This window comes from Nyctereutes procyonoides, unplaced genomic scaffold, assembly GCF_905146905.1.
Source record: "Nyctereutes procyonoides isolate TBG_1078 unplaced genomic scaffold, NYPRO_anot_genome, whole genome shotgun sequence".
Lineage (NCBI taxonomy): Eukaryota > Metazoa > Chordata > Mammalia > Carnivora > Canidae > Nyctereutes > Nyctereutes procyonoides.
Genome location: NW_026575132.1, coordinates 6,713,104 through 6,741,033, shown reverse-complemented (window position 1 = coordinate 6,741,033; position 27,930 = coordinate 6,713,104). Strand labels below are relative to the sequence as shown.

The 27,930-nt window shown below is 38.9% G+C and overlaps 1 protein-coding gene across 2 annotated transcripts in view; it reads left to right on the top strand.

Moving 5' to 3' along the window:
- The window catches only part of ANKRD44 (ankyrin repeat domain 44), a 317,550-nt gene that overhangs the window by 139,826 nt on the left and 149,794 nt on the right, over positions 1-27,930 (top strand). For both annotated transcript variants that reach the window (XM_055345366.1, XM_055345365.1), the window contains exons 3-4: positions 13,517-13,595; positions 24,815-24,885. In XM_055345366.1, the coding sequence (XP_055201341.1) occupies positions 13,517-13,595; positions 24,815-24,885 (150 nt within the window). The remainder of the gene's footprint in view (positions 1-13,516; positions 13,596-24,814; positions 24,886-27,930) is intronic.

Here is a 27,930-nt window from a genome sequence, read left to right as displayed (position 1 = left end):
GGACTAGTAGATAGGTGGTGAGTGATGGAGGAGTAGTCCCTCTAAGTCATGAGATTATGACAATATGTGAGCTGCTAAGTTTCCCTATCTATAGGAAATAGAATGCTAACATGTTAGTGAGATATGCCTGGGTCTATTCCATCCTGAGGTCAAATTGCCCAGAGAGGGACACAAAGACCTCAAATCTAGAGCAGCCAAGAAGTAATGCTCCAGGAACCTCATCTGATTCAATCTGTGTCTTATTTTGTATTCTAATCATTATTTTATAATTCAATGGGAAAAATAATCAGTTTGTCACAATATAATGTTTAGAGCACTTTCAGAAATACATATGGTATGCAAGGTAAGATACATTTAAATTAAAAATCATTCCCTTTCATGAATACGTAAGTTCAATAGAGAAAAGATGATAATTACAAGCAAGCAAACCACTCAAATATATATTAGTATTTAATCTGTCAGTGGAATGCTATATCTCTGTGTCTTCTCTAGTGTACATGGGTATTTGAGGTCTTCTGAGAGAAGACCCCATTCTTGTCTATGATGCCAGAAGCCAGATTGTTGAGTGAGGATCCTAAGGGGGTCTTAACCCACATGAAAAAGCACTAGTTAGCCAGGAAATACAGTGATTTAAAGTTAGTTTGGGGAAAAATATCCTTTATAGCCCAAGTTTATGAAGGCCAAGTGCATCCCCTGTTACCATTTTCTCTGATGGTTGTTCTCAAGTGGTATAGGTTTATTTGAGATTGCCTAGCGGTGGAGAGATACAGCTCACATATCTCTTGTCTCCAAGAAGCACTGTTACACAATCTTCTCCACGTTTTGGGACCACTATTATCAGTCTGTAATTAAGGGACTTGAGAAGATTGCCATTTTGCAACCCACCCTCACTAAGCAGAATGTTCCGTATGGAGTCTTTATAGTGTGTTTGGCTTTCTACCTCATTGTCTCAATTTGGAAAGGACATAGATAAATGCTTCCTTGCTTATTGATATGGAAGGTTATCATAGGTTATCTTCCTGAAGACCTATAGAGTCTGTGGTTAGGAAGACAAACCATGAGAGACTCCTAACTCTGGGAAACAAAGGGTTGCAGAAGGGGAGGTGGGTGGGGGGATGGGGTAACTGGGTGATGACATTAAGGAGGGCACACGATGAGATGAGCACTGGGTGTTATACTATATGTTGGCAAATTGGATTTACATAAAATTTTAAACAAAAAAGACAAAAAAGTCTGTGGTTAATTTCTAATAAGTTAATGAGGTGAACTTGTATTGATAGCATAGGTGCAAAACTTTCTTATGAAGTGTTAGAAAGATTTGGCGAGGGTGTTTTAGCTTGGGAATACCTGGTTCAAAGGCTTACAGCTTTGGAGGAGGAAAGAAAGGGCATAGCATCCAAATCCCCAGGGCAGCTCCCATCTGTCCAGGTTGCAACCACATCTGACTCTGCCGAGCTATAGAGAACATATGAGGAAAGAGGCTTTCAAGGCAGCAGGGATATTTTCTGAGCAAGGATTTAGAGCTGCTGAGGTGTGGATGTATAGATGGTTGTATGAGAGGAAAAGACTCCACTGTGAGTTCTGTGAGATAAAGGATGAATCCTGTAAGGCGCAGCTCTGCAGTCTGGGAGAGGCTTTGGTTACCTTTGGTTGAAGTTGGACAGGATATAGTGGCCAAGCCTTTGCCTTAGGCAGGAGAAAAGGCAAGCAGAGGACTGCTATTGGCCAGCTTTGCATAGGCAACCTCAGCCCTTCTACTGGTAAACAAATATCATTTCTTAACAATAAAATTGTTTCTCTAGAAATTGTTCTGAATCTCCTTTTTGTTTTGTATAAGTCCCAAGAGAAACTGAAAAAATCAGGATAAGCTTTGAGGATGTCAGTAATAAAAATGATAACAGGATGGCTAATATTTACTAGACATCTACTTTGTACCTGCAAGAGAGGTGATCCTATTTTCATTTTACAGAAAAGGAAGATGAGTCTCCGAAGTTGCTTTATTTGCTCAATGTCACACAGCTCATAAGTGGTAGAGGAAGGATTTGAAGTTAGGTCACTCTGATTCCAGAGCCCACACTCTTTTGGCCGCAGGAAGATGCCTCTAATGAAGGTGTGTGTGTGTGTGTGTGTGTCCCTATCCTGCAGGTCACTTGACAAAAATAATCACAGTAGAACCAAAGGCCTCCAAAGGCCATGAGGAGGGTGGAAATAGGTTTTTCCTTGAAAAGGAATGTTGCTGGTTCATAAGGAAAGCATAGAGGACTCGGGCAAGTCATTTAACTCTTAGAATCAGCCTCGATTCTTGTCCTAGAAGATAGGGATAACAATACTTGCTTGATTAACGTTCCTGGATTTTCTAAAGAATTAGATGATGTGTAGGACAGCAGTCTGGCAACTCTGTGGAGCATTATACAAATCACAAGCTTCCCATGTTTAGTCACAAACATAATGTTTTGTCATTTGCAAAGAAACACATTCGCATATTAAAACCTACTGCAAGGTAATGAAGGGCTTCTAACAGTAAATTAGGTCCAGTGCTTTAAATTTACATATAATTAGTTAAAACTAGCTCTTGTTAGAGCAGACTGGTTTTTTTAAACAGGAAAATCTTTTCTTATTTACAAAAGGAATTGTATTTTCTTGTCTCTGAACTGCATAATGTACAAGTCTTGAAATACAGGCAAAGAAGCAAAAGAGTGAAGGACACCCATAAAATCATTCACTCAGAGGTAATCATTGTAACCATCTTGGTACACTGAGCCAATCTGATATGTCCAGATAACTGTGTTGGTAATTTTTACTATCAGTATTACATATAAATTCTGTTTCTGAAATAGCTACCCGGAGGCTGAAAAAAATGTAATCATTTTGGTTAGGATGATTTTCTATGACTGCAAAAACTGTTTTTATAAGCTTTTGCTTTTAATTCCCCTCACTCCATCCAAATGGGTGAGAGAGAAGAGAGAGAGAGAGAGAAACAGACCCAATAACTAAGTTATTGTTGTATCTAGAGCAGACGCCTTTGAGCATTGTCTCCTTTTATACCACACTCATTCTTTCTCTCTCTGACATTTTCTTACAGTGTGTTGTATGTGTGTCTGCTCTTTGCTGACTGGTATGATTAATTGAATATTAGTCTACTATAGTAAAGAGCCCATTGCCTATAGTCAAGAGAGTGGGGTTCGTTGAGGCTGGACAGAGCGTGGTGCCTGGTACATAGAAGGGCCTAGGAAATATTTTGTCATTTGTATGAATGAAGGGTTCCACCACTGCCATTAACAGCCATGTGACCTTGAGCCAATCACTTAAACTCTCTGGATGTCTCTAATGCTTCCCAGTTCTAATACTTTAGATTTTAGGCTTCCTCCTCTGAGCTTTTGGTTCTGACACTGTGTGGTCTTTTACCCGATGATGAATTTTTATGCTTGCTAGCCCCTTATAGGTGCAAAAAGCTAGCAGCTGCTTTCTGTTCACTCTTTAATCCATAGGAGATAATTTTCCAATTGTTTTGTTTGTTTTCTGCCTTTCATCTTAGGCACCTATGTTTTGTTGAATAAGTTGGTTAGTGAAGTAATTAAAAGGGGCAGTGAGCCTAAGGCGGGGCCCTAACTGAAACTAGACTTCTCACCTCATTGCTCAGCTCGTTGGAACCAAAAGAGCTCTAATCTATGAGTTTCCTTAAATACCCTTAGCAGTAAAACATTCCCACATGTACAAGAATTATGATTTCTTCATAAAAAACTAGTTAACAAGTGCATTAAATGAAAGACACTGCTTCTTAATATGCTTGGGATGCTGCACAGAACAGCTGTGAACTTTATCAGCTTTCAGGATTCAAGGGGAGGTAGTACTCTGAGACCTTCTTCGGTTTTCATCAGACACCCCTCATGATGTCTTTGCAGTGGCTTAACGCCTATTACTGTCTCACAGACAAAAAAAGTACAAGCATCTTGGCCAGTTTTCCACTCGGTAGGACTAGAAGACTAGAAGCTTTTTCCATGTTCTGTTTCTACTCTCAAGATGTGTTCCTGACCAAATGAAATCAGGGCAACGAAACAAATAGTTGGCACTCCATTGATTTCCCCAGGCAGAAATCAGTCTAAAAGGGCTTCTGTCATTTGGGAATCTCTGGGCACTGTGGTAAGATCCCAAAATTCCCCTGGTAATTGACTGCTTACCTGCTGCACTGTGCCCACAGGCTAGGCATAGACCATCCACCTTCCCACTTGTACTTGATTTTCTGGACTTATTTTCTATATCCTTACTCAATACATATTTGTCAAAGATTTTGCTTAGGAAATATAAGTGTTCTAAGGGATTTTGAAGAGAACTCTTGCTTGTGCCTGTTTTTAAAGCATGACTTTAACACCCTATTCTTTTGTAAGGACTATACACGAGCTAGACATGAGTTGCCTTAAAAATTAACACATTATTATTGGTTGATTAAATTCTGCTATTTTCTCCTACTGACTGAATTTACCTTGTTGTCTAGGCATATTTTTTTAATTCATAAATATGCTCTTCTTTATATTTCCCAAGCAACAGAATGCTTTTTTAAATTTTATTTATTTAAGCAATGTCCACACCCAATGTGGGGCTCGAATTCACAACCCTGAGATCAAGAGTCACATGTTTACTGATTGAGCCAGCCAGATGCCCTATGACAGAATGTTTTATTTGCCTGCTTATGTATTTTCTGCTTTATTGAGGTATAATTTACATATGATAATATAATAGACACACTTAAAGTGTACCATTTGCAAAATTTTGACATATTTACACATGAAACCATTACCACAATTGAGATAATGAACATACCATTGCCCCAAAAGCTTCCTTGTGCCCCTTTACGGCCCTTAACCCCCACCCTTTCCAACCTCTCCTCCAGCCTCCTTGGGCAACAACTGATCTACTTTTCAGTTGCTGTACATTAGTTTGCATTTCCTAGAATTTTATATAAAGGAATTCACACAGTATGTACTCTTTTTTTGCTAGCTTCTTCCACACGGCATAATTATTTTGATTCATCCATGTTGTGACATACAGCAATAGTTCATTCCTTTTAATTGCTGAGTAGTGTTCTATTATATGAGTATACCATGATTTGTTCATTCATCTGTTGATGGAAACTTGGATTGTTTCCTGTTTTTTGGCTATCACACATAAAACTGTTGTAAAAATTTATGTACAAATCTTCGTATGGACATATGCTTTCATTTCTCTAGAGTAAATTCCTAAGAATCTGGATCATATAGTAGGTCAGTCTTGACTTTTTAGAAAATTATCTGTTTTCTGAAGTGGTTGTACTATTTTGTATTCCTGCCAGCAGTGTATGAATGTTCCAGTTTCTCTACATCCTCCTCAACATTTGGTATCATCAGTCCTTTTAATTTTAACCAATTTAATAACTATATAATTTTAATTTGCACTTCCCTCATGATTAATGATGTTGAGTATTATTTCATGTGCTTATTTGCTATCTGTATATCCTTGGTGAAATATCTGGTCAAATCTTTTCCCTCCTTTTTAAATGGATTGTTTGTTTTCATATTAATGAATTTTGAGAGTTTTTTGTACATTCTAGATAGAAATATTTTATCCAGTATATTTTCTTCCTCTCTCTGTGGCTTATCTTTTCATTCTCCTAACAGTGTGTTTCAAAGAGCAGAAGTTATTAATTTTGATGGAATACATTTATCTGTTTGTTCTTTTATGGGTTATGCTTTGGTGTTATGTCTAAGAAATGTGTGCCCAACCCAAAGTCATGAGGGATTTCTTCTGTGTTTCTTTCAGACATTTTATGATTTTAAATTTAGTTTTGTGATCTATCTTGATTTAATTTTTGTCTAGGGTGCAAGGTATGGATCAAAGTTCATTTTATTTGCATGCGGATATCTGATTGTTTCAATGCTGTTTGTTGACAAGGCTATGCTTTCACCAGTTGGCCTTTTTACCATTTTTAAAAATCCTATATCTTGTCCACATATGTGTCTTTGAACTGATACCCAATTGTCCTGATTACTGCAGCTCTATATAAATCTTAAAATCAGGTAGTATTAGTTCTCTAACTTTATTCTTTTTGCCTGCTTGTACTTTTACTTATGAGAATTTTGTCCTTAGGTCTACAGTACTAGGTCAAGAATGTTAATTGTAATGAAAAATAACTTTCATTTTATTTACCAAAGCTTGTAACTATTCAGAGAGTCAACAAGAGCATGAACAGTGGAATCAGATCTGGTTCTGAATCCCAGTGCTACCATTACTAGCTGTGTGACTCTCATCAAGTTGCTTATCATCTCAAAATCTCAAGTTCCTCTTTGTAAAATGGAGATGAGAATATATACCTTACAGACGTGTTTTAAGGATCAAATTAGAGAATATGTAATGTCTTATATAATTTTTGTTTAATATGCATTATTTTATGTTTAAAAAATTGGTATAATATCCAATAGTTACCTAAGGCATATACAATCAAAGCATCTTTGGAATTCCAATTTCTCTTATTTTATTTATTTTAGATTTTATTTATTGATTTGAGAGACAGATAGAGAGAGCATGCACAAGTAAGGGTAGTGGGGGAAGAAGAAGCAGACTCCCCACTAAGCAAGGATCCTGAGGTGGGGCTCTATCCCAGGACCCTGAGATCAGGACCTGGGCTGAAGGCAGACACTTAACCCACTGAACCACCCAGGCACCCCATTTTACCTTCATTTTAAATGGTTTTTGAGTGATTCTTGTTTAGTTTTAATAATTATATATAGTTTTGAGGTTTGGAGTTATAATTTGAACATGTTTAGATATAGCAAAATGTACTAGTGTTTTTCATACATCCATGTTACATTCAAATGGGACGGGCTAAATGCCAACAGAGTGATGATTGAATAAAAGTTGTTTGATGCTGGAAGTATATAGGGGCAGAGATTTGCTGTCACATTTGAGGCATAGAAAATTCCAGCAAAGGAAAATCCAGCTCCATAAGATAGTACATGCATGGAAGATGAATAATGAATATAAATCTAAATTTTTCTCTTATGGTAACTTGGGGTAGACATTGATCCATCTCTGCTGTGTCTGGGTGAAAGAATAACTTGTATTTTCACTGAAAGTTGAATTCAACAATATATTAAAAACTACACATCATGAGAAAAAGACTAAAACTGAACTTATAAGTGGGTAAAGGATATGTACAGGCAATTCACAGTTGAAGGAGCCAAAACTTTTAATAAACACATGAAAAGAACCTTAAATTCACTTGTGTATAGTGAAATGCAAATCAGAGTAACAATGAAATATCGTGTCAGGCACATCATATTGGCAAAAAGTAATAAAGTTGGTAACATCAAATATTGGCAAGGATGTTGGGGAAAGGAACAAATTTATGGCTAGGGAGTATAAATTGTAAAACTATTTTTGAAAGCTATTTGAAAATACCTAATAAAGTTGAATATGTATATACACTGAGATCTAGCACTTCCTTTTCTTGGTATCTGCCCCAGAGAAATTGTCATCCATATGCACAGGGAGACATGTACAAAGATATGCATTGCAACGCCATTTGTAGTAGTGAAGAATTGAAAACAGTCTAATCTGTCTCCTCTCTCCCTCTTGTTCTCTTTCTCTCTCATACACACACACACTTCACATTATTTTCTAAACCACTGCAAGTCACAATACTTATGGCACTTTACCCCTAAAGCTATTTTTTAAAACAGAATTCTGAAGCGGATATAGAAAAATGTCATCTTGTTTGATTTTGCTGGTGGGAACATACAGATCCATTATTTTCTGTACCTCTCTGTATTAGTGAGATGTTAAAACTTGAAAGTAAACACGAAAATTTAAAAAAGAAATATGACATTTGTTTCTCTGCTTTCTTTTCCTCTTTACAAATGTCTTGTAATTCCTCACCTGAAGACTAAGCATCTTTCCCATTTTGAGTCTTGTTTGATTCAAATCTATAACATGTCTTCGGCTCTTTTCTTTACATGATCTGAAATATCTCCAAGGTAACTATTTTGTTTTTGGAGTTGTTTTAGACATCATCTTGCTTCTAGGGATCTCTGTTCAATATCAAATTAAGCTTGCTGGGCCTAAGTTGTCAGTTATTTCCTTGCTTTTTTGCTATTTGGGGGAGTTTGGATTGACAATTGGAACTTAACTTCTGTATTTCATGCCAGCAAAGGCTGTGCAGGGCTTGTTTTCTTAACATTGCTTCATCTGCCTGTCTTGGTATGTAAGATATTTATACGTAGGGAGGGATATTTGTTTTAGTGTATAATAGATACTTATAATGAAGATTAGGTCATGCACTTCTAGCTGAGAATTTCCAAAGCATATAATAAACAATTTTTAATCTTCAGAGCAGAGGCTTGGGGTGCCCCTTCAGCCTGACTGCCTACACGGTATTTTTGGCTGCCAGAATGGCCTCTCTGCCCATGTCAGGCTCACTTTATGTGTACATACTTTAAGTTCCCTATTTTCTTTTATCTGCCCCTTTGGTAAACAGATGACAGAAACTTCCTCCATCTGATCTCTCTCTGACATACTGCAAATTTAGCTCAGACGCCAGCTGGCTGTGTGTGTCTCTTGCTATTCATAGAAAGGAAGGGTTTACCTTCCTTCCTTCTGGGGAAACCTGCATCTTTTCATGGGTCCGAATCTATTTTCAAAGGGCTATTTGGAATCGGAGTTACTGGGTAATTGGAGAAGGTCTTTTTTGTGATACTTGAATGATCTTTTAAAAAATACGCTAATGGGTCATGTCTAATATATGTGGAACTTACTGTGTTTACTTTTTGAATGATTTTCTCCTTTTGTATTTGTGAATGTTGTCAAGACCACCATGACCATCCATCAGCTCTTGGTCATCACAGATCATCCACTTGAGCACCAGGTGGCAGTGAACGCAAGTGGAGCAGAACCCTTAGCTCAGCCACTCTGGTCCTGGCCTGGTCCTTGATTCTAATTTTGATCCAGAAATAATCCCTAAGTCAGCTGGTAAGATATAGATAGGGTTCTGTGCCTACCTAGAAGTCTGGCCCTGGGTTTCCAGAGTTTCCAGATAAGCTGGAGCCAGTAGGGTTTCTCGGGAATCCTGGGCAAGATGTGCCTATTTCCCAATTCAGAAGCAATTTTTTCTTGTCAGTTGAGATTTCCTGCCCAGAGCATTTCAGAGTTGGGTGGGTTTCAGGGCAATTTTCACAAAGACATTTGTCTTGTCACTTTCGGTACTTTTCATAAGTCATTTGACATCATAAATATCACTAATTGCTATTTCTCTGTTACTCTTTTTATTCTGATGCCCTAGATATGGGAACTGGTAACTGGACTATAAGTTTCTTTAGGGTGAGAACTGGATATTTTGAATTTTGTGTTCCTAACATCTACCACAATGTCCAGGGTATAATAACTTCTCAATAAAGGTCTATGTCTAGAACATATGACTGAATAAATGGGTGTAAAACATACCCCAAAGTCACTGTCCTATTTTTTCTTCTCCTGTCCTTCTTGTTTACTCTTCTTGTTTTCATCTCTCTTAGACCACAGTCTTAGATGATTGCCAGAATCACGTGTTTATACTGCTTTCTGAAACTCTTCTTGTACATTTCTCCCTCAAATTTTGTTCATTTAAAAAATTATCTTTTTTTCTTCTTGGACTTTGTCTTTTCTATCTTAAATTATTTAAAAAATTATCTGTATCTCTATCTGATTCTTCTGTTATCTAAAGTTCTTTCTGGTTGTTATGCCTGCTGACTCTTGCTTATAGTTAATTGCTTCCACATGGGTCTTGCGGCTTATGCTTGTGAGCTCATCTTCAGAGGTGGTTTAACTGTGGGTGTCCTAAGTTGCTTGTATCAGGCCACATCTCCTCAGACAGGTTTTTTTTCTTCTTCTTGACACCCTAGGGATGTTCATGGCCTACAACCAATTTTATGCCTATTTTTCAGCTTGTAAGTTCCTAGACTATGGAGGTATTGTGAATTCAAAACCCCAAACCACATGAGGACAGATTCTGGGAATGTAAATGCTCAGTGGAGACACTTTTATTCCCTCAACAGGAATCTAGACAAAGGCATTGCCTTTCCATCTACCTGTGAGAGTGTTTGGCTTTTTTTTCAACATAAATTCATTTCAGAAATCTTTCTTTCTTCAACACCACTTCAAGGGATGCCTGGGTAGCTCAGCAGTTGAGCGTCAGCCTTGGGCCCAGGGCGTGATCCCGGGGTCCTGGGATCGAGTCCCACATTGGGCTCCCAGTGAGGAGCCTGCTTCTCCCTCTACCTATGTCTCTGCATCTCTCTGTGTCTGTCATGAATGAATAAATAAAAATCTTAAAAAAAAAAAAAAGAAAAGACCACCTCAAGGATTTTTCTCTATGTGAGGGTATCAGTTCTAGTTCTTCACCTCATCTCCCATCCCTGAGTGCTGGGCAAGTCCTACAATCTCTCCAAATGTTTACATTCCTTAGCTTTTCGATCTAAAACACCATCATCTTTCAAATGATGATAATAAGACTTAACAATAAGGTTCTTAAAGGTGTGTCTCCCCTGATAGGGATGTTATAAGATTCGAGTAGTAGAAGAGATGAAAAGGCAGTTTGGGAAAAAAAAAAAAAAAGATTAAAGCACTCTATAGTTAGGTTTTATTTCTTCTTCTAGATACCCTAAGGGTATCATTGGCCTAGAACACATTTTTCTAGTATTATGACCAGTATACTCTTTTCCCCAGACTCTTCTCCTTCCTTCTCCTACCATTACATTTCATTGTCCATTTGTCTAGCTTGTGGCAAAATAGAGTGGCCTTATATGTAGGCAGAGGATGAACTGCAGCCTCCCGGCTGATTTGACCTGATTGAGGATGGTGATTACTGTGGCTCTGTTATTTAGCTCTCTGCTCATGATCCTGTCTATCACTCAGGTTCCTTGCTAGAGTGTTGGTGTTGGTAACCTTTCGTCAGTAGTTACTGTTATTAGTTGAGTGCATTGCTTTTTTAGTTAAGGCCTTAGTAGCACATGAAATTGTTTATATAGTTCTGATACTTTGGACAACCAAAGAACTGCTGCCTGAATACAGATATTTTTTTTGTAGTTACATGTCTATGGCATGTCACCGAAGGAGAGTATCAATTGGTATAGTTGTTCTGGAAGCTACAAGAAACCTTTAAATGCATGTCAGCAGGAACACTGATTGTTACAATCAAGAATTTTTACAATATGATCTCACATAACACACCCATTTTATGTTATAAAAGCTTCAGTTTGAACAAGCCATGTCATAAAAGGTGCCACAGAAATCAGCAAAGCCAGTCTTTTAATGACAGACCAACCAGTTTTAGATATTGGGGTTTTCTTTGCTTTTTATTTGAGGCCAAGCTCTCAAACAGAGCATTAACTTTGCTTCAGGTCAAATGAAGTCATAATTTGGGCTGGGTTAGTCCTTGTTTAAATCACCTAGGTAAGGTTTAATTTGTTGAACCAAACCCTGGAACCAGTTCAATTTACAGAAGAACATGTAATTATATAACTTTTGTCATAAGACTCAAGAGAAATGTTTCATAGATATAGTGGGAATTCAAAGAGACTATGAAGCTAAGATGGGAAGTGCTTGTAGAGATGGCAATAGGAGAAACAGAAATAGAAACAGAAAGCATTTGTGAAAGTCTAGTCTCAGGTCTTTGTATGGTTCTTTGTGCAAATTAATACACTTAAAATATTTTTCAAGCTTTCAGTTATTGAATCTCTATTTTCATGGAAAGTATGACAACTATAAGATGGTTAACCTTGGTTGTGTATCTTTCTGAATTTTCTATGCTATATCTTTATATGGAACAGTTACATGACTGCCCTATTTCCACTTATCTGGAATAATTGCCTGCAACAGAAATTCCCAGCTAATTCAGACTTCTCTTTTTTTATCTGCTAAGAGTTAGTCCAACCCTTCATAAAACCTATTTATCAGACTTCCTAACAAATAGAATGATTCGAAGATCAGTTCTTGTCATGTCCCCTGTCTGCCATATATTTTAGATATTAATGAGTCACAAAATGCCTGAAGGTATTAGTCTGAAAGAGAAAGAGCAGAGGTCCTGAATTGTCAGAAAACAGAATTGTGTCCTTGGGCAAATCTGAGGGTGGTTGGACAGGTTGTATAATCAAGTGATAACAGGAATGATGATTAAAATCAACAGCAACTTCACAAATCTTGAAACTAAAATGCATGCTGGTTTTAGGAGAAATCTCAAAGACATAGCATACAAACTTTGGTTACTGTTGTGGAGCAATCAGTGGAAGTCTATAGAAGAAGCAATGCACATAGACCATTTCAGTTTGGTTGATTTATGCTGAGCATCTAGTTTGCTGCTACTGTGTGGATAGAGGGGAGTAAGACCGGTTCTTTACCCTGTGGAGTGTTCTTAGTGTTGGAGGGAAGATATCACACAACTATCTATGCTCACCACAAAACAACTTTGCCTAGAGCCCTTGGTGTGCATGGGCCAAGCTTCATGACTGCCAGGGCTTTATTTACTTACATTATCTTGAATCCTCTCATCAGATATTCCAGTTTACAGATGGAGAAGCAATATTTTCCCCCTGCATTTTATCATGTTAACAACATAATATGTTAAATGCTTTGCCAAGGACTTAGACTGAGGTCTGACAAGCAAAAGTCCAATCTTGGCTCTGCTATATACCTGTGGGGTCTGGAGGAAATTTCTTAATTTATTTGAGCTACAGTTTTCTCATCTGTAAAACAGAGATAGCAATAGCTACCTAGGCTCTCCGCTTCAATGTCAATATTCTCAGAAAGGCCTTGTTCCACCATTCTAAGGAATCTTGTTCCCATCTCCCCGTCCCTTAATCCCATTACCCTGTTTCAGTTTTGTGATAGCCTTTGTCACCATCTGAAATGATGTCATGTGCCACTGGTTTCCGTGACTATTGGCAGTTTCTCCACTTGAATGTAAATTTCACGAGCGCAAAGACTGAATCCAAAATCTGGTTCCTGGCACATAGTAGATGTTCAGTAAGTTGCATGAATGGGCAGTGAACTAGGCAACAGTTAATAGAGATAGAAAGGAGAAAGGGGCTGTCCTTAATGTTTAATATCCTTGTGAATAATTCCACTATGTTCCCTTAGAAAGAAAACAAATCATTGCATGTTTTGAACACTGCTATTAAAGTAGGTAGAAAGGTTTGAATTTTTTTTTTTTACCATAAGGAATGTCTGAAAATAAATTGAATTTCATCATCTATTGCATGATAGTCCATTCCTGACCTGAGCTGGGCTGCAATAAAAGGAGCAGAGAGACATACAACACACACAGGACGGGATCTTTTGCACTTGTGACTGCAGGAGATGCTGAGAGAAATGTGTATCCAGAGCTCACCTGAGTAGGTTTTGGCCTTCACGCTCTCCCACAAACAGGAACCTCAGAGCGAGTGAAACGCCGTACTATGTCTACAAAAGGCACTTCCAGCCTCTGCTAACTTGTCATTTATCTTTGCCATTGTTTCAGGATTCTGAGAAGCGAACGCCGCTTCATGTGGCTGCGTTTCTGGGAGATGCAGAGATCATCGAACTCCTGATTCTGTCGGGTAAATACCAGCTGTACTTAAAAGTCTATTGCAGATAAAAATTTGAATGACCAACTCACTAGATTGACTACTACAAGGAAGTCAAACAAATTTCTTTATTGTGCTCATGGAAGTTTATTTGACCAGCGATTTTATCAGCAGACAAAAAACAATGCAGGAGGTTGTTCTTACTGAAAAGTGACATCTCCAGTAAAACACTTATATTGTCTTGGAAGTCTGATTTCTGACTAATCAGGCCCAGTATTATGGATGAATTCAGTAGATTTGGCTGTCTTTTAATTATTTTTATTGTTGAAAAAAAATGAACAAACAAAACTGATTCCTTAAAACTGACATGAACAAACATAGATGTATGTATTTACACACATTTAAATAGTGTGGCAAAACAATACTATGTTTTGTCTATGGATACATGACTGTGACTATGTAATAAAACGTGGAAAGAAAGGAAACCTATCATTTTCCAAATAGTAGTTACCTCTGAGCAGGCTGATTGATGAGAGGTATTTTCAGGGAAGGGTAAAAAAGAGACTATAATTCTGTGAAGTATTTTATTTAAAAAAGATTGGAAGCAAATAGGGCAAACGTGGTTTTGTGCTATTATTCTCTTGATTTTCTTACGTATTTTAACATCTCATCAGATTTAGAAATGTCAGTGCATTCATTTTTGAAAACCTGTGTGCTTGGTACATCTCACCAAACTGGTTTCCAAAACCAATATGTGCTTTCTCCTTTGAGTATTTGCTAGACAAATCCCCAGAATGAATCTGAGCACATGCACGTGTTTCTGTGTGGATTGCAGCCTGGCTGGCTTTCCTCCTCCTCCTTTTTGTTTGGGGAGATTAAAATCTGGAGGAAATAGCTCTGCCCACAGACTATGCAAAGGGCCTATACTAAGGTTTTGCCTTTGCAGTAGAAAAGGGAAGCTGTAGAATTCCAAAGTAAGCTATGCAAAGGTAGGAGCTAAGGCATATATTCAAACAGATGTGGGGAACACGGTAGAAAAACACCCAAGAATTGTGCTGTGATACACAAGGATGATTCACATTGCCCTTATTTTTGTTGTGTTTATGTTCTTGAGGTGGATTTTCCCAGGAAACAAGTATTCTGTGCCATACAACGTGTGTGCCCCATGCTGCTGACAATTGCATGGAGCTTAGGTTAGATTTTGTGTGGCATTCCTCGTGCTTTCAAGAGCAGGTCTACTTTCTAACAATTTTTTTTTCATCTGTTTTTATTGAAGTTCAATTTGCCAACATATAGTATAACACCCAGTGCTCATCCCATCAAGTGCCCTCCTCATTGCCTGTCATCCAGTTACCCCAACCGCCCTCCCACCTCCCCTTCTGCAACCCTTTCTGACAATTTTATTAAAGATGTTCCAGGGCTACATTCCAAACAAACATGTATTGTTTGGTGCTGGCACAGACTATGGTTGAGAGCCAATACACACATGGCTGGTGGCCCCAGCTGTGGAAATTTGGCCCATGGAAGATTGTAGGCCAAATCAGTGGGGTTGTAAAATAAAGAATTTTGTGATATGACACCTAAGTGGTCCCAACCATCCAAATATTGTATTAAGCGACATCTCAGAGTCTCAGAGGAAGGTTTAGTTCATGAATGTGCAAATTCAAAATTTTATCTTAGACTCCCAACTTTGTATTTTTTTCCCCCACTTCTAAAGGAAGATTTTAATTCTGTGGCATGAAGTTGACCCATCTATTTTCCTCAGGCATCTGTGGGCTGGGGACTTTCAAGAAACATGGTTTCACATCACCTGCCTATGGGGTGGAGTCCTCCAGCCTCTCTTATATGGGGCTGATCCAGTAGAACCTGGAGACTTTGTCCCATTGATCTTGATCTGCATACCCGTTTGGTCTCAGAATTACTGAGCTGTTAGCCTCTCTGGTATAATTTTGGATGGCACTTGCTATGGAACTTGTCCTCATATCAAATAAGGAAGGCTTAGGGTATGGGAGAACATTGAGGAAGCTCTTTAGAAATTTTAGTCAACTGTGGAAGCTTGGACAAACTCTTGGAATTCACATGGCTTTAATTTCTCTGAAAGGTCTTTTATTCAATTTGTATATTAAATTCCTAAAGAAATATCATTGCGAGAGCATGATGATTTCATTTCTGAGCTTACATCTGGCAACTGACCCTTTAGGGAATCCAACCAAACTGTTTTCCAATTTAATAATGAATGAGGTGCTAATGATTCCCATGTTGGACAAATAATTTGGCCTTCCCAGAATAGCCCATTACAGCTGTGTACTCCATTGTTGTATTAACTTACAGAGTGTGGTGTAACCCAAGCCCACTAAATTCCTACTGACATTATCTCCTAGTAGCCAGGCAGATGGAGCCCTGAATGCCTCTGAGTAGAAAGGGAGGAATTCAGGCCTTGAAACTTTCCTCCTCTTATAACTGCCAGTTCAAATTCTGGCTTTATTTCCCCTTCCTGACTCTGGCTTCTGTTTGGGAAGTAGCCAGAGTTGGGATTAAGGCGAAGAGAAGGTTAAAGCTTGCTAAATCATTTGCTAGAGATGCATGAATGAAATCAGGTGAACATATCAGTGGTTACGAGTTGAGAGACCAGAGCTGAGCTCTAGGAAGCAGAGCACACAGGAAAAGGAGTACAGCCAACAGTACCCTAGAGAGAAACTTGAGATGCATGAGGGTTCAAGTCCTGGGCTGAAGGAAGAAAACTGGTACCCACCTTCTAACATGGGAGTGTTTGAGGATATAACTACTGATTTAAAACGATACATTTATTAGAATATAGGCCACAAAACGAGTGGTATCTAATAAATGATACACTTATTAGAATATAGGCCACAAATCACTTCCTGTGATTTGTCAAAAGGTGATTACCATTCTCAATGCAGATTGTCACCAGAGCCAGTGGCAGGTCATTCTTTTGATTCTTTTTTTTTTCTTTTGATTCTTTTATGCATAAATATTCATTCATCCTTTGAGGTTGGATTTGATTTTTTTTTTTTTTTGGTCTGGTGAAAGAGGGGTGATTAAACCAAGTAATGCTGGTTTTGGCACCCGTAGTGTGGTATGATTATAAAGTAATGAGACATTTTCTGGTGGGTGTGTAAACTGTATTAAAGGCAAGTCCAAAGGGAGTTTGAAAAATGTTTTAAGCAATTGCCACATACACTGAATTATCATACACCTCTTCCAAGGTCATTGCTCTGAAGGATGGTGCTTTTGGGCTGTGACCTTTGGTCTGTTTGTTTAAAAGCAAAATCAATAGCAAGCTGGTCTCATTATAATCATATATCATATGCTCTTTCTTTCATATTTGTTTATTTCTACGATTAAAAGTCAAACTTTGGATAAACCAGCCTTAAGAATCAGTCATTCTCTCTGGCCTATACGGTTTTTCAGGCACTTAGTCTACCTTTTTCCTTTGTTTTACTTCTTGGATGACAAGGCTAAGAGAACAGAAATACTGCCTCTGGGAAAGAGACTTAGTTTCCTTTACTCTTGATGTCTATGAAAACAAATCAAGTGGTAATAGGGATATGATGAAAGCATACTTAATTTATAATTAGAGTATATGCCTGACAATTTTGAGTTGAATCTTTATTTCTGAAAAATCAGCTATAGACTAGCACTTTTTTTTTTTTTTTTTTTTTAATGCTTAAGCTTAAGAATGTCCTTGGGTAAAAAGCATTTGCCTCTAAATCATTAGACATGCAGACTCTGTCCTTCAGGGCACAATAGCGCCTGACAGGCAGGTAAATAACATGAAGCTTCCTTTAGAAAAATCAGTTATAAATATTCAACTCAAAACCATCCGACATCTCCCTCTGCCATGTAAACAAGACTCTTGGACGTGTTCGACGGAAGAGGATGAGGAAGCCGGTGGCAGGGGATGACAATGATGAAATAGTGCTTGGTCCTCGTTCAGATAACTCTGCTTTTGTCATAATAATTTTGTTGTTTGAGGAGAGGAGATTTTTCTGGCAGCTGCCTTTTTAACCTTCTGGAGGAGGGTGAGTGGAGGGATGGAGACTGCAGGAAGCCACTTCCTAGATTTCTAATTATTTTTCAATTCCTCAAATGATTCTTTTTTTTTTTTTCCTCAAATGATTCTAATGCTGCACAGAAACAATCCTGGTGTTGGTTGTTTGTGACAGGCCAGGTATGTGTTGCTTTATGATACCTAGCAACTTGGGGTCATTTTTCTCCTGGAAAGAATTTTAATATTAAAAGCCACATTTGGATCTACATAAAACTGGAAGTTTTCAGAATATATAAATATAATAGTAATAACAATACAATGTAAATATATAAATTATAAGAAGAAACAATATAATAAAATGAAATATGTTATGTAATATAATATATAGTATAACAATATAATGGAAAAAATAGAGGAAATAGGCAAAGATTATGAACAAGCAGTTCTCAGAGAATGCAAATGGCCCTTTGAAATGCAAAGGGCCAGTAAACAAACATCTTAGAAGATGCCCAACCTCACTGTTAAATAGGAAAACAGAAAAAGGTGATACTATTTTCTTCCAATCAGATTTGCAATATTTTAAATGACTACATCAAGTATTGACGAGGATGTGGGAAACCAAGCAATCTCATGCAGGAGCTGTCTTTGGAGGGTGGAGACTAAGGATTAAAACCAAAAGTGTGCATGACCCATGACACAGAAAGTCCTTTTCTAATTATCTGTTCTAGACAAATACTTGCGTGTCACAAAGGAATCATTTTATGGATATTCACAGCAGCGTTGTTTGGATAATGAAATATTGGAAACAACTGACATACCCATCAATGGAGAGAATGTCTAAAAAATTTAGTGTGTTTATATGTTGGAATACATGTAGTAATTTAAAAAAATGGACTCCTACTGTAAGTATCAACAGAGATAGATATGAAAACTACATTGTTGGGTGAAATGATTCCGGGGGTCAATTTAGAAACAATTCAGAAATTCATTGTTATTGCAACAGGAGACAATATTCAGACAGTTATTACAATATGATATAATCTATGTAAAAGTCTACTCATGAAACATTGGAGGTTTTTAAAAAATTATTGTGTAATGTTTTAAATACACAAAAAGAGTATTGTACTGACCACTCAGCTTAATTCTCTCAATTTTCCATAGTACACATATTTGACATGTGAAGGGATAAAAGAACCTGGAAGCTTATGTACCAGGCTCAGAGCAATGTTGTTTTTCAGGAGGTGGAGAGAGGCCAGCATTGAGGATGATACTCAAGAGGAATTTACCCAAATCTGTAAATTCATTTTTTTTAAAGAAGAATGCATTCATGCATTATTTGTATGATCAAAACATGAAGTAAAATAGTACTGTTGCTTTTCATGTTGATAGGCAGATTTTCTTTTTAAGATTTTATTTATTTATTCATGAGAGACACACACGGAGAGAGGCAGAGACATAGACAGAGGGAGAAGCAGGCTCCCCGCAAGTAGCCCAATGTGAGACTCCATCCCAGGTCCCTGGGATCACACCCTGAGCCGAAGGCAGATGCTCAACTGCTGAGCCACCCAGGCGTCCCAATAGGCAGATTTTCAAAGCTGCTGTTCAAACTGCCTCAGTGGAGGAGACATTAAGGAATCTCTCCTTTAGCCAGAAAGCATCCTTCAATGGGCAACTATTAATTTAGGTCCACCCTGGTCTTAGACCTAAATTGGCACATTGTGCCGATGGCAGATGCCCCCAGTTTCTATCCCTTAGTCCCTGACTCTGCTGATAATAGTTAGCAAGCAATTATGTCATGCTTACCATGTGCCAGAAAGTGATCTCAGGGCTTTTGTGGTTTATCCTTCTAGACTGTTCAATGTTTTTACAAAAGTGGGCTCACTCCATATATAATATTTCAGCACTTGCTTTTTTTCACCTATCAGTAGTTTGTGAACATCTCTCCACATTATTAAGAATTCTTATAAATCATCACAACTACCTCATAAGGCTATAGAGTAATTTATTAACAATTCTAACACCAAAGGTTCCAGTATTTTGCTTTATGACCAACCTTTTATAATACATTCATGCTTTATATATGGAGATGTCATTAATTCCATAGTTATCTCCTTTGGAAACATGTTATAGAGCATTCTAGCGCGCACACACACAAAGACAGAACTAAGTTGTGTGTGAGACAGAAGGGAGAGAGGGAGGGAGAGAGGGAGAGAGGTGGGCCAGTAAGAAGATAGAAGAAGACTAAAGGTAAGATTTCAACATGCAGTGGCAAAAGCAGTGTGGACACAGGTCTGGGCAGGTACCATACGCATGCAGTAGGCTCCTCGTTGGTGGTCAGCCTGGTGAGGAGCTACTGGGATGAGATGCTTAGATTCAAAACATGGTGATAAAATGGCATTTGGAAAGACAGCAAAAGATTCCATATGATTCTAGAAACTCTCTCACCTTCGGGTCGTCATGGGCTTCCATGGTCTCACGTTTCCTGGGTATGCTGACCTGGAATCTGTTCTACAGCTGGGCGTCCACCTGTGGGATCAGCTCCTGTGGTTGTGGAGGGAAGAGAGCACGAGAAGCAAGTAACAGTGAGACCAGCAAGTAACACATTGTTGACTTGAAAATTTCTTTTCAAATTAGACTGTGCAACTGAGGTTATCTACAATTCCAATAGCAGTTGTGACTCTCCATCACTTACTCACCTGGGGTGAGCCTTAGGAAAATCCTGGAAGAGACTAGGATTGGGCCGCTTTATACATGGAAATGTCATTTTACCAAGAAGTAGGGCCACTAAATGAGAAAAGATAGTGTAAGAAAAAGCATCTTAATCCTCTCCATTTTTATGAAGAAACGTAAAACTTCAAATGCACTAGCTTTCTTAAAAATGTTTAATAGTAAATATTTCAAATATAAAATATGGAGACTAATACAAGTAATACACATGTACACCAAGCTTTGAGAAATCTTTACATTCTTTCCATGTTTGTATCTTATCTTTTTTCTAATTAAAATACTGAAGACGTACTTTTCCCACCACCCCTCCCTAAAAGCAACCACTATCCGGAATTGGTGTCTGTTCTCTTTAGCCTCATTTATTATTTTTATTTCATGCCTATGCATCCACAAACAACACATAAAATTGTTTTTATAAATTTAAAAACTATATATAACTGGCATTATGCCATAGGTATTCTTTTGCAACTTCATTTGTTCACTCATGTTGTGTTTTTGAAGTGTGTCTGTTTATATGAAACTTCAGTCCCTTCTATTTTCACGACAGTGGGACATTCCACTGTAGAAATATATCACAATGTATTTATCCATTTTCCTCTTAACCAACATTTAAGGTTCCAATTTTTGCCATTACAAACATACTGCAGTGAACATTTGTACACACATATGAGAGTTTGTCCAGGGCATATGATTGGGGGGTTGCTGGGTAATAGATTACATGCCTTGTGAATTTTACTAGGTAGCACCAAATTGCTTCCCAAAGGCATTTGTACCAATTCATACTCCCACCAGCTGCATGTAAGTCTTTTTTTTTGTAAGTCTTAATATTACTCCATAATATTGTCATATTGTCAATATGACATTGCTAACTCTTGGCATTGCTAACTCTTGGCATTGTCATACTTCATAATTTTCACCAATATGGTGGGTGTGGAACAGTATGGTAATGTTGCTTTCATTTGCCTCTCCTTGATGAATTTTGAGAAGCATATTTTCATTTAGGGTTCTTCTTGCATTAGCTTTTTAAGTTTATACACAGGCAATGCAAAATTTACTCGGTCAAAGACTATGAATAATAAAATATGTATTTCTCTTTCATATTATTATGACCAGTGTTTAGAGTTAAAAGGAAAGAGGTGAGAAAGAAGGAAATAAAATCAAGGAAATATGTACACACATATATTTGAAAAAATATACATGAAAATGGAGAAAAGGAGAGAGAGAGAGAGAGGGAGAGAGGAATGGTTATAAGGAATAGAGAGAAAGAGGGGGAAAGTAGAAGGGAAACTTAATCAATGTTTAGGTGAATGGCTAGTTCTAAAGTGAGGCACAGTGCCTTAGAGCTTAGGCTTTGAAGTCAGGCTGTCTGGGTTCAAATCTGCCGCTTCCTAGCTGGGTACCTGGAGCATATTAATTCCTTCGTCTACAAAATTGGCTTTGTAATAGCATCTTCCTATTCATGGACTACATGTAGGTTAGTATACAGGGTAAGAGCTCAGATTATGTTCGTGATTTTTAACAAGGCTCTTAGCAATTGCACAGCTGTAATAATAGGAGTCCCTTTAGAACTAAAGGGAGCTCCAGGAAAATGAGAAGCCAAGTCTGGGCTCTACCTCTTAGCATTTAGATCTACACTGTCCAACATGGTAGTCCCAAACCAGCTGTGGCGACTGAGCACTTGAAGTGTGGCCAGTTTCAGTAGAGATGTGCTATAAGGTAAGATAAGCATTGGATTTTGAAGCTTTTGTATGAAAAAAATAATGTAAGTTACCTCAATAATTTTTAGACTCGATTACATGGTATTTTGGATATATTGAGCTAAATACATATATTACTAGAATTAATTTTACCTTTTTTTAATTCCTCCCTTTTTTATCCCTCTTTTAATGTGGCTACTAGAAAACTTAAAATTGCATCCGTGGCTCACATTATATTGCCATCAGACAGCACTGACTTTGAGGCTCTGAGTCTGAACCGATGTGATACCCATAGCAGATATCACCTCTGACACACCTAGTGTTCCTTCCTACGAACATACTGCAGGAAGGGATGACTAGAGTGCTCAAGGGACATCATGCAGACAGCTAGGTGACAACTCAGACACAGAGTATTCTGTGGCCAGGGGTTCTCCCTCTCAGATGACTGGTTTGACTTTGTGACACAGAGTTCCTTAAAAATGGACAGGACAAGCAGAAGGGCTAGCTTGAGGCAGGCATCCCCTGGGGAGGAGATTTGCATCCAGCCCTTTAGGACGTTCACACCAAAGCAGTTGACCTAGGACTTCCTGCAGGGGAGGGAGGTACCTACCACCTTTGATTCTTAGCATGTCCAAGCTGATTTTATTTGATCCTATTTATATAAGGGGCTTGAGCCTTCTCGAGTAAGCTGCCTGGATGGTGTTAGTAGAATTAAGATTCGAAGCTTGATGAACTATACAATTTATCAGTGGCTTTCAACCTTGACAGCATATTAAAATAACCTTGGGTCTTGGGGAGCTTTTAAAAAACTACTTGTACCTGACCCGGTCTCAAACCAATGAAATGAGAATAGGGGGAGGGGAGGAGAGACATTCTTTCTCTCTTTGTTTTAGGGATTATTACGTTCTTGTTTTCTAGAATTAATATTGTTGATGGTATTTGTTCTTCAGTTAAAGAGGAAAAAAAAATAGTGTAAGTCCCATGATTTGTTATTTATTCTTAGCTGGTGGTTTAACCTAAATTTCTAGTTCATTCTTTTTTTTTTTTTTTTTTTTTTTTTTGAGGGAGAGAGACGGGAGAAGAGAGGCAGAGAGAGAGAATCTTAAGCAGACTCCATGTCTAGCTCTGAGCCCGTTGTAGGGCTCCATCTCATGACCCTGGGATCACAACCCTGAGCCAAAATCAAGAATCAGACACTTAAAAAGAAAAAAAAAAAAAGAATCAGACACTTTAACTGACTAAGCCACCCCAGCACCCTTCTAGCTCACTTTTACCCATGAAAGTCTCGTGTTGCTCTTTTTTTTTTCCTTTTAAAAACTAGGTTTCTATTTTTCAGCTCTCAGCTGTCCTTGGCCTGCTGAGATTAGACAATCCCTGCTTCTACTTGACTCATTTTCTTGGCCCCTTGTTCCAGAGGCATGCCCTCCTCTGCCTTACTTTCTAGTTTCTTTAATTCATCCCTCCATTCTTCTTCCTCGTGAGCTTCCTTCCTTGTTGTCCTGAGGCTAACATAGGCTCTTCTAATTGCATCTACAGGGATAATCACACATTTATCTTATCCTTCTCTTTTATTTCACAAGATTTTCCATCTGAGCAAAAGAGTGATCAGAACCCTGAATCTGGGGGTGCCTGGTGGCTCAGTCGGTTAAACATCTGCTTCAGCTCAGGTTATGATCCCATGGTCCTGGGATCGAGCCCTGAGTGGGCCTCCCTGCTCAGTGGAGAGTCTGCTTCTCCCTCTGCCACTCCCCCTGCTTGTGCTCTCTCTCTCTCTCTCAAATAAATAACATCTTAAAAAAAAAAAACCCTGAACCCCCCTGCCCCCCAAAGGAATCTGCTATTGGGTGTTGCCATGGTTCAGTTGTAGACTTGGTGGGCTTGCATTCAGGGAGAACTGAGAGGCTCTTGTTCAAAGAGAGCATACTCTACACTCTGGGAATCTATCCACATGGAGCTTCTGTTCCCTGATTGCTGATGTTCCCAGAAAGTTGAGCATGAGGGTCCATCCTGGGTGTGAGCTGGTTCTGGCTCATGTGTGAACCTGTCTGCCTTCCCCATAGTGGAAGGAGCTATGAGCAACTTGCATAGGCTTCATGTTATATCTGTCCAAAAGCTCCATGGAAACTGGCTTCTTCCTACCAGAGTATCTGGCTGGTTCCAGAGAAATAAGCGAGATTCTTGGATAGAAAGATTTCTGCTAATCCCCTCAGCCCAGATCGAATCTCATCAAACTCAACTTTATAAGATTTGTTTGAAATCCAGCTGACCTCTAGTATACCTTTGTTGGAAGGCTGCTCATCTTTGACAGTTCACCAGGAAGGGTATCATGTGCCCTGTGAGATAAGTATACTTAATGACTAAAAATAGTATATATTGTTAGATATTTTATATACATAAAATTTTATATTTATATATAATTATGTATTCTATACACATGTATGTATATATTTATATACACACACGTACCTGCAAAGTTCTTCATTCTTCAAGATCTACATTTCCTTACTCCTAGAGAATCTCAGCCTTCTTACAACTGTGTCTCCTCTCCAGTGAGACACTGCACTTCTCCTCTCATCTTTACTCAATTATTGTGACATTTCAGCACCTGATTTCACTTTTTCTACTATGCTTGGTCTCTCCTCCTGTCTTCTGGTGGCTAGAAGGTGCATGACTGATACAGAGAAAACAAAACAAAACAAAACAAAACATGGTGGTTGTACCAGGCAAATAAGAGTATAAGATATCACATTTGATTTAACATGAGTAGAATTTCCCCTGAACTGCATTATAACTCTAACTTGTGCTTTTGCTTCCAGGAGCTCGTGTAAATGCCAAGGACAACATGTGGCTGACCCCACTGCACCGGGCTGTTGCTTCCAGAAGTGAAGTGAGTGATTATCTTATTTAATCTAGCACCTCCAGGCCCTAGAAAGAGAAAATGCTTTCTGCTGGACCAGGGGTTCTTGCTTGTGAACAAAAGGCTTCTGATTCTAATGCAAGGGGGTTATCAAAATGGAACAGTTTGTGTTTTGGAGCGCCTCCTGCATGCTAGACATGGTGCTGGGGGAGGTGGTGACCAGAGTAGTCCAAGGTGGTCAGTGTGATCCTTGACTTCAGTGAGTTCTCAGTCTTGATGGGGGGGCAAACATGTAAGCAAATCAGTACAATAGCATATGGAGGAGGAAAACAACTGCTTGAATAGAGAAGACTTCCAAGAAGTGATGTCCATTGAGCTGGTCCTTAGAGGATGAGTGGGCACTTATCAGGCCAGAGAAGGAGAGAGGGTGGAGGCAGGAGGATAAACATGCAAGAGAACAAGGGACATGGAAATGAATGAATGGCAGGTTCAATTGGATGTAGGTGGAACAAGGGGTGCAGTGGAGAGAAGTCTGATAGCAGAGGCTGGGTCAAATGGCACAGGGCTGAGGGTCCCCTGAGCAGTGGGGTGTGATCCCAGCAGAGATAAGTATGACCCTGACAGTGTTTGGGACCTTGTGAGAGTGAAGTAGGAGAGAGGCCACTGGGTAAATGGTGGTGCCATTAAATGAGAAAGCAAAGGAAGAGGAGCAGGAAAAGGAAGCTAGCTAATCAATTCGGTGTGAACATGCCAAATTTGGCAAACATGTCACCAGAATGGAAGCTGCATAAGGGCAGGGATCTGTGTTTTGTTCCCTGATGTATCCCAAGCCTGGTCCATTTTAGGTATTCAAGAACGAATTTATTTTCAATTCTGGAAATGCAAGTGAAGAGGGCTAATAGATGATCTTTATCCATACAAGTCTAGCATGACTTAAGAATGGAGAGGGTGGCCATTGAAACTATAGCAAATGGATCAGCTGGTTCAGGGAAAGTATTTGAGATGAGAAGAGAAAGCCAGTGTCAGTGAGGGGAGGTGGGGGGTGCTGGTGAATGTGAGTCTTGAAACCTGATCAGAGGGGATGCTGACCATCCAGGGAGACAAGAGGCTCTTACCTAGGAGGCCATTGTCATTGGATGGCTAGTGTTTGTAGCTGATTTTACCAAATGAGGCTCTTTTGCTACTGGAGAAGGTACTAATTCTCCAGGTAAACCTAGGAGCAGGAGGTGTTGCTGAGGATGCCTACTAATGTCATGGGTGTCAATGGCTGTCATCAGTGCCAGCTTTTCCTCCTCAGCAACTATCTGGAAATTTCATGATAAGACAGTTATCTTAGTGTTCATAATCTTCCCTGCTGTGCTGTGTTATTTGAGGAGTTTTTGTAAGGTATGAGTTGTGTTTCTCTTTCCAAGAGTCCACATGGAATGAGGGAGGCAAATAATCTTAAGCTGCTCGGCTCATACTGTGGGGAATCCAGAATCTTCTTATGGTCCCATATTTCATTTCTGTTTTACCTGGGAAAGCAGGTGTAGTGGGCTGCATGAGTTTGTATGACCAGCTTCATGAGACCAGCTCCTTTACAGAGGAGTATTTCCTGGTCTTTGTGATCTTTGGTAAATTTCTTTTTAAGCATCTTTTGAAAAATATGGGTTTGTTTCCTCTTAACAAGAACCAGTTCTTTTAAGTTAAAAAAAAAAAAAACACTAAGCATTTCCTATACACCAGGCATTGTGCTTAGGAGGCATGTAGTCTAGTGGGAGTGGGATAGAAAGACATAGGACCAGGTGATTTCAGAACTTTGCCGAGTGATCTCCTCCTTTGTTAGCTCAACTACTTGCTTCAGTCCTCAAGACATTCATTTGCAGCAACCATCAGCTTGCCTTCTTGACATGTCTTTAGTGTGTTTGAGTTCGGTCAGTCCAACAATGGATCAATGTGGATATATGAGAAAGGCATTTGTTGCTTCTCTGAGGAACCAGCTCCCTCTGCAGGTTTGCTGGGGGAAAAAAAAGTTCCTTGCAGGTGTGTCCCTTGCTGGGAAGAATTAAATGCAAACAGACCATGAGTTGTAAGTGTTCAGGATCGTATGTAAACTTGTGGAAGAGGATGTCTTCATATTAATATCTGTCACAAGTTGAAAAGATTCTCATGAAAATTGGAGTCTTTGGAACTGTTGTTGGAACTGACTTTGGAATCATCATTGGACACCTTAACTCCAGCACATCGCTGGGCTGTGGAAGTCCTAAATTCAGATTTCTTTCTTCCTTTGAATTTGATCCTATTGCCATGCACCTTCCCTAAATAATAGTGGAGAAAAGAGAAGCAGGCTTGATGGGGGAAACAACAGAGAAGGTTTGGATTGGTATTTTGAAACTTGGCTGTTTGCATTTGCCAAAGGGGTACAATGCACTCAGAGAGCCGGCACACCTATCCATTGCTTAGATTGGCAAACACTCGTATTACTTATATGAATATGAATTAAAAACCATTTCTTGGGGCACCTGGGCGGCTCAGTGGTTGAGCGTCTGCCTTTGGTTCAGGTTATGATCCTGGGGTCACATGATCGAGTCCTATATTGGGCTCCCTGAGGGGAGCCTGCTTCTCTCTCTGCCTGTGTCTCTGCGCTTCTTTCTGTGTCTCTCATGAGTAAATAAATAGTCTTTTTTTTTAAAAAAAAAAACAACATTTCTTCATTGAAAGGCAGTATACACTCTATACTGTCCTCAAAGCCCTTTGCTTCTAAATTGTAGTTATAGATGATTCAGGGTTTAACCAGGGAACCAGAACCACTGTGAGAGATAGAGGATAAGATATTTATTATAATAATTAGACCGTCCACAATTGTGTGAGCTGCTGGGGAAGTTTGTGTAAGGCTGTCCCCTTGGGTTCCGTGTGGTCCTGAAGTCACGGTTGGCAGGCAGGGTGTGCCGTTGGAAAAAAAAAAAAGTGCTGGATGTGAAACAGGAGAGAACAAGGACAAACTGGAACCCCTGACTGCCTCTCCTCTCGCTGCCTCAACATTGTGGATATGGGTGACTTGCAGAAGGAGCTATGTGCTTCACTGTAGAGCTTGCA